The sequence below is a fragment of the Mustela erminea genome, chromosome 9 (assembly GCF_009829155.1).
Source record: "Mustela erminea isolate mMusErm1 chromosome 9, mMusErm1.Pri, whole genome shotgun sequence".
In the NCBI taxonomy this organism is placed as follows: domain Eukaryota; kingdom Metazoa; phylum Chordata; class Mammalia; order Carnivora; family Mustelidae; genus Mustela; species Mustela erminea.
The window spans coordinates 71,031,531-71,044,609 of NC_045622.1; the positions used below are offsets into that span (position 1 = coordinate 71,031,531).

General features: G+C 46.6%; 1 protein-coding gene across 16 annotated transcripts in view; it reads right to left on the minus strand.

The window, feature by feature from the left end:
* The window catches only part of PLEKHA7 (pleckstrin homology domain containing A7), a 213,139-nt gene that overhangs the window by 50,462 nt on the left and 149,598 nt on the right, over positions 1-13,079 (minus strand). For all 16 annotated transcript variants that reach the window (XM_032356705.1, XM_032356703.1, XM_032356698.1 and 13 more), the window contains one exon: positions 10,416-10,591. In XM_032356705.1, the coding sequence (XP_032212596.1) occupies positions 10,416-10,591 (176 nt within the window). The remainder of the gene's footprint in view (positions 1-10,415; positions 10,592-13,079) is intronic.

Below are 13,079 nucleotides of genomic sequence, written 5' to 3' on the forward strand. Positions count from 1 at the left end.
AACCCCCCCACCCCCCAGGTGATCTGTGCTAATGCTGTTGCCTCAAGGACTAGAGCTCTGGCTGTCCTCAGGATCACACACCAGCCAAGTCACTGAAGCTTGAAAACCTGGTTACTCCAATTGCGAGACCTAAGTAACTATCCCTCTTTGTTATTTCCACCCTAATGAAATAACCAGGCTGTGAAACAACCATGCCACCTGCATAAATGACATTAGAACTTAAAGGAAAAAGGGGTTTCCTCAACTCCAGAAATCAAGGAGTGTGGGTATGATGCCTCAGCCCAACCAACCGTAATACGGATTTTCCTTTCTTTACCAATCAACCTCCATGGATTTACTGAGCAACTATCTATCCCCACTGGGGCAGGTACTTGGAGGTATAAGAAGGTAGCAGAGAAAACGGTCCCTGTCATCAAAGCCAGACAACCCTAGAGCCTGATTTAATCATGGTAGGCACGTTTACTACTAATCTCATCAAGTGATCCCAAATTGGGGAGGTTTCTAGTCTTTTCTCGCCGTGGAGCTAATTTATAATTATAAATCTTAGTCTTCACTCTTTGTGGACATACAATGTATACACGCTCACATGTGCTAGTACATCCTGGTGATAAAGTTGATAGAGAATGACCAATCCTTTTGTCAGATTAACACCACCATTTACTGCAGAATAAGCCTCAAAGACAGTGGTTTAAAGCATGGTAGTCTGCTTGCCACCTGGCAGCCTTCTAGGCCCTCAAACCTGGGATTATGAACAGCTCTTGGTCTCTTGACTGCTGGGACTTTGTGCTCAAAAGATGCCTTTGTGCTCAAAATAACCCAGGCTATGGCTGTAGGTAAGAAAGATAAAGGTAATATCCTCTACTCCCCCACCTTAACTGACTTAAACAGTTAACTTACTAAGATATATGATTTAAGGAAAAATGTTTTCTGGTTTTCCCCCATCTCCCTGCATTCCCTACAATTTTAACAGCCAACTTCTCAAATCAGGAGATCTGTCACAAAATAGATTTGCAACGCTCCATTTAGCACAATGGTGGGAAAGCATGAAGCACCTCTCAGCTCTCAATGACTGTATCATTCAGAGAAGTTGGCTATGCAGGGCACACATGTTTAGCTAAGGTGACATAAGCCTTTCCAATGCAGGTCACTACTATTATTGTGAGCACTGGACTCAGTGACTCTTCAAAGTCACAAGGAATTCTTGGCATTCGGTGACCACTGTTGGCCAAATGTGTCGAACCCAGTGCCGGTGAAACCCGGTTTCAAGGGTTGGTTCCACCCAATGCAAGCTGGGTGACCTTGAGTAAGTCTCTGACTTCTCTGGTTTCATGTTTCTTACCTGCAAAATGGGGATAACAACCCCTGTTTCATTGGACTGTAGTGAGAACTAAAGGAGACAGTGCACAGAAAGAGCACAGCACAGTGCCTGACACACAGCGTGCCCTCAAACACACATGCACTGACTACCCAATACCTATTCTGTTCCTCTTCCTTGACACCATACTTTCTAAGTGGCAATGTGTCCAGCAAAAAGTGACATTTCCCAACCTCCTCTGGAGCTGAGGGTGACAACGTGACTTAGATCTGGCCAAGAAGATGTTAAGATGTATACAGAAATTGCTGGGTGGGTCTTCTAGGAAAGTCTAAAAGAAGTCACACTTAGCTGGCTTAGCTAACCCTCCCCTTCTTCTGCCTGGAATTTAGATTCCAAGGTGACAATAGTACAGATAAAAGCCACCTGCTAAAACCTGGGTAGAAAGTGAGAAAGAGCCTGGATCCCTGCTAGCTTCATGGAGATACTGTACCAGCCTGGATTCGTGTTATGTGAGGAAAAGGAAACCCAGTTTAATGATGCTGTCCTAAGTTGGGTTGCTCTATTACAAGCAATCAGACACAATCCCTAACCTGTTACAAGGTTATTAACAGAGACTGGGTCCCTCCATTTTTAGCACATTACAGCAATCTCTGTGTCTGCTTAGAACATATTCTTTTTTTTTTTTCAAAGATTTTATTTATTTATTTGATAGGCAAATGTCACAAGTAGTCAGAGAGGCAGGCAGAGAGAGAGGAGGAAGCAGACTCCCTGCTGATTAGAGAGCCCAGTGTGGGGCTCGATCCCAGGACCCTGAGATCATGACCTAAGCCAAAGGCAGAGGCTTTAACCCACTGAGCCACCCAGGCGCCCCGAACATATTCTATAAAAAAAAAAAAAGATTTTATTTATTTATTTGACAGAGAGAGACACAGTGAGAGACGGAACACAAGCAGGGGGAGTGGGAGAGGGAGAAGCAGGCTTCCCGCTGAGCAGGGAACCTGATGCAGGGCTCCGTCCCAGGACCTTGGGATCATGACCTGAGCCTAAGGCAGGCACTTAACCAACTGAGCCACCCAGTGCCCCTGCTTAGAACATATTCTTGTCTCTTCCTGCAAGTGAGAAAGCACTCACCTCAGACTGGGGATACTTTTCTCTTCTTCATTTTCTTCACAGGGAACTTAGAAGTTAACAGATCATATCAAGCACGGATTATTATTTTATTCGCATCTAAACCCTTTATCCCACCAGGAAATAAGAACTACTATTTCCTTCTATCTTAATACTAAGCACATGCACACACCATACACACGAACTCTTATTCAAAGACCTGGGTGGGAAGACGAATGACAGCGTGCAGGGCCTTGGTTGCACTTTGGTCCAGTGGCAGATACAACCCTACCATCAAGATCCCACTAGAGGATCCCTTCCGACTCTCCACACCTAAATGACCAAACTAGAAATTCAAGAACCAAGGGACAGGCCACGGATATTCTGAGAGAGTTTAGTCTGAACCAGATTAGGTAGCAGAAGGCCTGCCCTGCTCAGCCTGTGTTGACAGAAGCTGGGTCCTAAGCATTGTCCCTAGTCTCAGGAGGACAGTGGGCTCAATAGTCAGAACTGACCCTAGGCACAGTCTGTAGACTTGTACAAAAAGCTGAAGAGAAAGGGGCCCAAACTATCTTGGGAGCCTATGGCAGGTTTGGTCACTTAAATTAGTCCCTAGCATTTAAGGAAGGAAATGGCTGGAGGGAAATAGAGACAGGAGGCTGTTTCTCCTCTCCCCCAGAGTTAAATAGGGCAGTCCCCCTGGGAGTGGAGCAGATATCTGGCTCCCTTTCATAGGCTATTCTAAATTAACAATAGAGGGCTTTACCGCTCTGACGACACGCTCCCCAGTTCTCCAGGCTGTCCTCTCCACAAGAAGAGCAGGGTAAAAGATTAAATGGAACACCAGACTGCCAAGCTGAGGTGCCTCTTGCCTCAGAGAAGTAGCTACTGGCAAAGTCCCTTGTAGAATTTTAAGGATGGACACATCAGATAAAGAAGGTCTGGTCACTCCAGGTCTCCTTGCTCTAGCCAACTTCACTCACCTCCCGTCTCCCTACAGCAGTCACAGTGGCAGGTCATTCATTTTTTTGTGGCCAATGACTAGTTGTTATTACCATATGTTGGGTTCTAATATGTGCCAGGAACTTGACAGAGACCATCTCTAATCCCTACAACAATCCTGCAAGGTCAGTACTGTCAAGCCCAGAGCTGCTGAGGGCATTCAGTAAGCACCAGATTACCTACTACAAATGGTCTCTACTAAAGAATGGGGACAGTGGCAGCAGCAGTCATGACGGAGCACTCACGAAATGCAAAACCCTGAGCTAATAAACAAGTTAAGTATATTACCTCCTCTTATCATTGTACAATCCTCCAAGGCTAGAGATATTATTCATCTTTCATTATAGGTAATAAAAGTGAAGCTCTAAGAGGTTAACTACCTTGCCTTGAGTCCCGTAACCAGTGACATAAGCAGAACTCAAACCCCATCTGATCTGACTCCAAAGCCCTGCACCTGGTTGAAAACATCCCCTTAAATTACTTCTGCTCAGGGCCCAAGGGGCTTGTCCAACCTCAGCTGTTCCTGCTGCCCTTTACTCAAAATGACCTGGTTGGGAACGCCAAATATTCAGTTCTCTGAAGACAGTGCAGATAGCCAGCACTGTATGGGCCATTTCTGAGGAGGATGAGTCCCCACATGTCAATCCCACAATAGCGGTCAGATCACTCTGAAACACCCCAAGTCCTTATTTGAACACCTAACAGGTAGAGGTTTTACAGCTGTTTTGTTCATCCATCCATCCACCCACCTGCCCAGCCAGCCAAACAGCCACGCATCCATCCATTAACTGATCGCTTACTAGGTGCCATTGCTCCATTTTCAAGGAGTTTATAGACGACTAGGGTTGACAATGAGAAAGCAGGCCAACAGAACTTGAGCATGAAAGTCCTGTGCAAAAGGAAGGATAAGCTGGGGCATCTAACACTCTGAAGAGTCAGGGAAGGAGGAAATAATACCTAGGCTAAGGCCCGAAGGATGCACTGACGTTTTCCTAATAAGGCTAAGGGCTGGGGGAGCAGAGGAGCAAGGCCCAGTTGGATCCTGGGGCCTAATGAAATGGACCATGGACCTCCATCTCTCACCCAGTTCCCATCACAGCCTATTCTCCCCCTTGCTCTCTGAGATGCAGCCACCCTGTTTCTTGAATAAACCAAGCTCATTCTTGCCTCAGGGTGTTTGAAAGTGCCATTCCTTCTGCTTCAAGCCCTCTGCCTCAGCCTCATTTATCAGCTGGGCCTCTCCTCCTATCTTCCCTGACCATCCAAACAACAGTGGCTACTCCCTGCCCCCCTGTCCCTCTCATCCCATCACCATATTTTACTGCCTTCATGCATGGATCATGACAGAAAATCGTCTTGTTGTTTACATGTTTATGATCTGTCTCCACCATCCTTTCCCAAGAATGCATGGGACTTCACCTCTTTGTTTGAACACAGCTGTATTTCTCAGCATCTTTAACAGCGTCTGATGCACAATATGCTGTCAATAAAATCCTTGTAGAATAAAAGACTAAACATATGAACACATGCACAAAGGCACCTAATTCAAGTTCAGTACGGCTGGGGCACAGAGAATGGGGAATAGCAAGACATGAGCCCAAGGTGTCATTGGGACCAGACCCATGCAGTGCTCAAAATCCCTGAGGAAACTGATTTTTACTCCAAAAGTGATTAGACTCTTAAGTTCCTCCGGTCCAGGAGGACTACAAGACAGGACTACAGTTACACAGAGACCAGAGAGGTTTGGAAAGAGTAAAGAGGTACGTTGTCTTCGAATAGGCCCTCCTGTCTGAGCTGCTTGTCAGTTTTGTGAGCTGTAAAGGCAAGCTGACATCCTTGCTTACTGCTTTAACTTGCTGGAGAGGAAAAAACATCTTCAGACACGAGACAAAAAAACAGTCCAATGCAGGGGAGTTGGGAGGAGAGATTTCAAGACAGTCCAAAGTCCGGCAAGTGGAAGAACATGGAAATGGGGGAAAGAAATTATGAACAGAAGGAGCTAACAAGCAGGCTCTGGCAGCACTGCACAGTAGCCCTTCTGGCATGTGGAACGGGATCTTAAGAATACGTGGATGAGGGGCACCTGGGTGATTCTGTCATGAAGCCTCTGCCTTTGGCTCAGGTCATGATCCCAGGGTCCTGGGATTGAGCCCCACATCAGGCTCCCTGCTCAGAAGGAAGCCTGCTTCTCCCACTCCCACTCCCTCTGCTTGTGTTTCCTCTCTCACAGTCTGTCAAATAAATAAAATAAAATCTTAAAAAAAGAAGAATACATAAATGAATTTCTATCAAGAGACTCTGAAGCCCGTGTAGGAAGCAAGGGGATAAAGTCAGGAGTCGCAGCAGGGGTGCTCAGCTCTGCTCCTGGGTCAGGGGAACAAGGTGGGAAGAGGCTGGAGCAGGAAGGAGGGAGGGGCAGGTGGAGGGATGATGGCTAGAGCGTGGGCAGAAGAGAAGCACAACTCACACTGCTGTGGGATGACTACATCCCGATAAGGGGGAGAGTGCAATTTGTTCCTAGAAGACTCCTCATCAATGTGATCCAGAGGATGAACAATGAGACTGGAAGGGTGTCAAGAAAAAAGAGCCCATGACACTGTTAAAACAAACCCTATGGGGGCGCCTGGGTGGCTCAGTGGGTTAAGCCGCTGCCTTCAGCTCAGGTCATGATCTCAGGGTCCTGGGATCGAGCCCCACATCGGGCTCTCTGCTCAGCAGGGAGCCTGCTTCTTCCTCTCTCTCTGCCTGCCTCTCTGCCTACTTGTGATCTCTGTCTGTCAAATAAATAAATAAAATCTTTAAAAAAAAAAAAAAAAAACCCTATGGAGAGTAGCGTATCTGCTATAAGGTATCTTAGGTATCTTATGAAGTAAGCACTTTATACATTCATTTTTTTTAAAACACTCTATTTATTTGAAAGAGCATGTGTGCGTGAGAGAGAGAAAGCATGAGCAGAGGCAGAGGGAGAAGCAGACTCCCCACTGAGCAGGGAGCCTGATGTGGGGCTCCATCCCAAGACCTGAGCCAAAGGAAGATGCTTAACAGACTGAGCCACCCAGGTGCCCCTACATTCATTTATTTAACTTAACACTTAACACTTGTAATAGCCCTGTGGACTAAGGAAAACTGAGCTTTAATAAGCATACTTAATCTGTACAAGTGACTCAGCTAGAAAGTAGTAAAGCTGGGATTCGAACCCACAATTATCTGACCTCAGACACTAAACTCTGGGAAGAAAAGGAAAGATAAAAGAAACCGATACAGGAGAAAGTGAGGGGTGAATCAGCCGGCCTGGATGTTCATTGCCTGTGCCTCCTTTATCCCATCCCGGTGAGTCATTTCCCCTTCCTGTGCCCACAGTCCCAGCACTGACTTGGGCATTCACCCCTACCTCACCCTCAGTTCCTGGGGTCTGGCTCTCAGAAGTGAAGCACATATCCGGGCTTGTACCAGTCGGCATGGCCATTCCCTGGCCACGGACATGGTGTAGGGTTAAAATGCCATCTAAGCCTGTCTAATCAGAATGGCTCTGAAGAAGACTCTGGCTCTTTCCTGCTGGACTTTTACCCCCGGATGACAGGACTCCAGGGCTCCAGCAGCTACCTTGCCATCAGATCTAGGATCTTTCAGGGACCTCCATGTGCAGTTGAAGAATGAATCCAAACCAGAGGAGGCCAGAGCCTAGAGCCTGAGATAATGACTTCTAATATGGTCTGAGCCTTGAGCCTACCTGTTTCTAAAGCTAGACCTATCCTGAACTTTTCACTGAAGGTAACCAATGAATTGCTCCCTTTTAAAGATGAATTTAGGGGCACCTGGGTGGCTCAGTCAGTTAAGCATCCACCTTTGGCTCAGGTCATGATCCTGGATTCCCAGGATCAAGCCCAGCATCAGGGTCCCCGCTCAGTGGGGAGTCTGCTTCTCCCTCTCCCTTTGCCCCTCCCCCTGCTCATGCTCTCTCATTCACTAAGTGAATGAAATCTTGAAAAAAAAAAAAAAAAGATAAATTTGTCTGCATTTTCTGCTACCTTAATCAGGAGTCCTACTATATATACCACATACATAAAGCATCTGTCCATATGAATAAGATCAGAAGCATCTGGTGAGAATCAAGTTAGGCAGAGACTGATACATGACCACTGGGGTCCCCCACTTAACACAGATGGAGGTTTTCCACAGCAGATCACCAAACTGGAGGAGAAGGAAGATTTAGTACTGTCTGATGAATAATTCTAACTAACCAAATGTCTGAACATCTTATTCTGGGAACATAGAACATTTAATAAGTCTGAATTTGCTTAGCTAACTATTTCATCTCTAAGAAAGCTAAAGGAAAATGTTATTCTGCCTTTATTCAGACTCAGAAGGTAAAACAAGTTGGGTTTTTGGTTGGTTTGTTTGTTTTTAAGGAAGGAATCTTGGGCGAGCATGATTATGGGATTTTAAGAATTTAGTAAGGGCATAATAAGAACAAAAGTTAAAAGTTCAGAGAAAATCTAGGGACAATAGCCTGAGACCCTAAAAGGAAAGGAAGGCAGCCCAACAGATAAGGGATGGAGCCTGTCTGAAACAGACTCTGGGGATAGTTAAGTACAACATCTTCAGTTAGGAAAAATTTAAAAAAAAAAAAAAAAAAAGCCAAATCTCACCTAGCAAATTAATCCTGAATAGTTTGAGGCAGGCATCATTTTTCAATCACAGTACTCCTTCCTGTTAAGCCTGATTTCATTCTCATGGCTACCTTTGGCCCAGTGCCCTAGTCAGCCATGATGAACTGAGCAGAAATGGGACCCCACGAAAGAACCCATTTGCCATTGCTGGTCTAAAGGAGCCAGTACAATAACGGAGGCAGCTCTCGGAGCTCACGTTAGAAAAGGGCATGCACAAGAAGAGGAAGGTGGGGCACGAAATCAAGCACAGATGCAAAGGCACAGTGGATGGGCCCACAGGAATGGCGGCAAGAAGAGCAGAGTCTAGAAGGAGCTGAACTTCGCTTATTTAAATAAAAGCAAAACAAAAACAAACTTTCTATTTTTCTAAGAATTAAAATGAAGGACAGGAGGATACGAGACGTGGGTATCCTGCTTGGGGAAGATGATGCATATAAATAAAGCTGAATGCTTTAACTTCTGGATTTAGTTCCACATCTTCATCAAGAAGTATGATCTTCCCTGTAAAAAGGAAAACAACCTCAGTTATGAGAGACTGAAAGTCCAAGACCGGAAGGAAAATGGGAAAGGCCCCAGGCGTCAGCATCCCAGGGCCCTAAGGGAACACAGAAAAAGGCTCAAGAAACCTCTCAGGTGATTTCTGAAGAATCAAAGAGAATGGGAAAATGGCCAAAATATTAGAGACTGGCAAACAGCATCCTGATTTTCAAAAGAAGGGAAAATCAGATTCCATTCACCATAAGGCTGGACAGCCTACCACCAACCTAGAGGCTAAGCAGCATCCCTAACTGGGCAGATTTCACAGCACACAGGAAAGAAAGCACCAGAAAAAGGCAAATGGCTCAGCAGAAAAATGGGCAGAGGACAGGTACAGGCAGTTCACTGAAGGGGAAACAGAAGCCCCCAATAAACAGAAAAGATTTCCACCATCATGCAGATACACACTGAAATAACCAGATACTTTTTTTTTTTTAAGGTTTAATTTATTTATTTGACAAGAGAAGAGAGAGACAGAGAAAGAGGGAACACAAGCAGGGGGTGTGGGAGGGGGAGAAGCAGGCTTCCCACTGAGCAGGGAGCCCGATGCGGAACTCGATCCCAGGACCCTGAGATCATGACCTGAGCCGAATGCAGACGCTCAACCACTGAGCAACCCAGGCGTCCCTAACCAGATACTATTTATCTACACAGCAGCTCAGCAAAAAATTTAAAAGCTTGACAATATCAACTACTGGCAAAGATGTGGTGAGATGAGTACTCTTGTTAGGGGACTACACTACTTTCTTTAAAGGGCAACTTCGTATACTGATTTAAATTAGAAACACATTGTATTCTTACCCAGCAATCTGAAAGGCACACATGCAGAGGCCTGTAAAAGGCTTTTCATTACAGGACTATTTATAATGGTAAAAGTTGAGGAAAAAAATAAACCATCCAAGGCTGGGACCATTATGGTCCTATAAAATGCCATATACAACAGTCCAAAATAAAGCTGATACACACACACTGGTAAGGAAGGATTTGGGAGGGGGGCGTTGACGAGCTAAAACACACCGAATGAAATCCACTTGCAGTCGCTGAAAAATCCTTCCTTTATGTTGCTGGAGAACAACCTTTTGTTCTGAGGCCTCACTGACAGACCACAGTCAAAGGGGCCTCTAAGCAGAGCACAGTGTCCAGATAGTGAAATACAGGCCCATGCCAGAGGAGGACCAGCCAACGCACACCCTGACTTTTCCAGAGCTCTCCTACCTTCTCCGAGACCCGGACTCCACTCTTCGTCTTGCACTTTCTCTCAGGGAATTACCCATAGCCAACAGACTCAGGAATCTCAAGATCCTTGAGTGTACCCTTGGTTTGACCACCTGAGGGAAGGGGTAGCTGGAAGCCCCCTGGCTAGTCCCAGCAACATGGTGGGCAGTCTGAGGCACATTTTCAGTTTGGCAGATCTTTCTCATTTGTCTCTCTCTTCCCCAGTCTGGTGCCCCAAGAGTGTCCCTCCCACCCCACAGCAGAGAAGGACAAATGAGAAACGTGCACACCAGGTTCCAAGGCTCCGTATCCCAGGCAATCACCTCACCCTTCCAGGTCTTTGCATTTCTCTGCCCAGTGCGGAGAGAACCAGATAACTTCTGGACGACCGTACCATGTAGGCACTCTCTTCCCAGAAGAAATTCATTGTTAATTAGGACCCCAAAGAAAGGGCAGTGCTTAATACGAGTGACTGAAAGGTGGAATTTGGGGCACCCAAAGGTTCTTATCTAGGTCCCCATCCTAGTGTGTGTGAAGTACTCTGACGGGGACCTTCCATTGGGACTGACCTCTTCAGCGATGATCGAGACAGCACCTGTGCGGCCTGGTTCATGGCCCGGACCCACGCATTCATGTCCTCCTGGGTGTCCGCACTGAAGTAGTAGGTCCTCATGCCCGACTGCTCAGCCTGAGAGCCCCCCGCGGAGCTGTTGTAGATGAGTGCTCGCATGCCCGTGTGCACAGCCTGTAAACAGGAGGTGGAAACCAGGTCAGAGAGGTCAGCACCTGTTTTACTTCCAGAAGCCGAAACAAGAAGACACTCCAGCCATGCTCTCCCCTCTTCCAGACTGAAAGCCCAGGCACCACCCAGCCTGTTCCCACATCTGGAAAACATCGCGGCGGGGTTCCCCTTTCCTACTGCAGTCAGCCCCGGGGACAGCTGTGTCTGGTCCCCATGGTAAGGCCTGCAGCTGTACCTGTTCCTATCTCTCCTACTCCTGGCTCAAGGAGGGGCCTACCATCAAGAAAGCATCTGTGAGAAAGAATTTCCAAAACCCTCATTCTGTAGAAGCAAACTCTCTGGAATCCCTGCTTGGGTTCTTCTGAAGCAAGCAGTTAGTGGAACTAAGCCAACAATCAGCAGCAACAGCAGGTGGCTTGGCGCAGGTACACGCTGGGTCTCCCAGCTTGGCCGTGAAATGTGACGTGTGCCCATCAGACCTGCTGCTCTTCTCTCTCTCCCCAAAGACACAACAGAGTCTGCCATTTGACTGAAAATCCTTGTATGCCTACTATGCACTAGGAAGCCTCAAGGTGCTTTCACATGTACCCTTGCCAAAAAAAACCCAAGAAGAGGTACTGGAAATGACCACCGAAAAGCAGCCAGGATGAGTGCAATGAAGAGGCAAGGCCACCAGTTCCTCCCTCTGTGTTCTGATAGGCAGGGGCCTGTCGTAACTTTTTAATGAAAAACCTCACCAAATCTGCATAGGATGCTTGTGTGACGAGGAAGATCAGCAAAGGCGACCAGTGCCTCCTAGGTGTCTCCTGGGTACTTCCATGACTTTCATTTCATTTTAATCCCAGTGGCTCTGAGGATCTCTATTACAAACGTGTCAAATGAAGGTCTGAGATGTTAAGTAACTTTCCCTGATCTCCATGCCCAGGAACGGATTCTTCACAGCATTTAACATTACCTGGCATTATCTATTTTACACACAAGTTTGCTTATCACTGGTCTCTTCCCTCCAGAATAGAAACTCCATGAGAGCAAGGTCTTGTCTACTTTGTTCACTGAAGTATCCCCAGGAATAGTGCCTGGCACAGAGTTGGTGCTCAACAAATGTTTGTTGAATAAATGAAGAGTTGGGACCAGGATTTATTCCTAGGTCTATCTGACTCTGAGTCCGAGCTTCTCCATACAATGTTCCCAGGTCCTACCCAGAAATTAGTAATGATTACACAGATCACTGGTCCAATAATCTGGATCCAGACTGAAAGGCAGTCAGAGGGCCAGTCAGAGAAAGGGCCAGTCAGAGAAAACAAAATGAAAGAACCAATTAGGAGCTGGGAAATAGCATGCTTCTAGAATCACTAATGGTCATGGATGAAACCTCTCAGATGAGCTGTCAACATTGGCTTCTGCAACCCACACTAACACCTAGGTCCAAAATGCATATAAAATATGGGCCAGCTGGTGACACTGACATACCTGAATCTATCCAGCTAGTTCCAAGACAGTACAGGCAAACAGCCTGCAGCTAAGAGTCCCTACAATGACCAGAGCAAACCTGATATCCTTCCTGGCATGTATAAGGGGCTAGTCACTGTCCCAGAAAAGATTCCTCCTGTTTTAGCAAGGTGGAGATAGGACAGTGAGAAAAGAATGAAAAGGAATGTGTTGTGTCTTATTATGAGTCAGCAGAAAGTCCTAGAAAAGTTCCCCTGGACAAGGACCCCATAACTTCTCTGATACCTCCTCCCAGACCTTCTGCCCAGTTACAGAGAGTAGACACTCGCCCCACCAGACACGAGGCCACCCACAAGCATAAGGCACCCTCAAGGGTATGAGAGAGAAAGCAGGTCCCTACTATACTAGTGTTCTTAGAGCCAGGCTTGTCCAGGAAATCAACATGGGACATTCTTCAGAGTCAGCAGAAAGTCCTAGAAAAGTTCCCCTGGACAAGGACCCCATAACTTCTCTGATACCTCCTCCCAGACCTTCTGCCCAGTTACAGAGAGTAGACACTCGCCCCACCAGACACGAGGCCACCCACAAGCATAAGGCACCCTCAAGGGTATGAGAGAGAAAGCAGGTCCCTACTCTACTAGTGTTCTTAGAGCCAGGCTTGTCCAGGAAATCAACATGGGACATTCTTCAAACATGGGGCGGTGGGAGTTAGACCCATCGTTACAGAGTAGCTACACATGATCACAAACAACCTCTAACCAAATTGCCAATACGTGCTCTGTCCAGCTGCCCTTGGTTCTGAAGAACAGATTCCTAACTACATTCTCCCTGTGCTTGGGCGTAAAAGACACACTAACTGTAAAAGTGAGAAGTACAGGGAGTCGGCCCCATGACCCAAGTCCAAAGTGCACTGAGTCTGAGGAAGATGCCAGAGCCTAGATGATGAGAAGTCTTCTCAACCCTTCCCTAGTCTCATCTCAAAGATGCTCCCTTCCCTTCTGCTCTCTGCTTTCCAATTAACACAGTCCTCCGAGGCAACTTT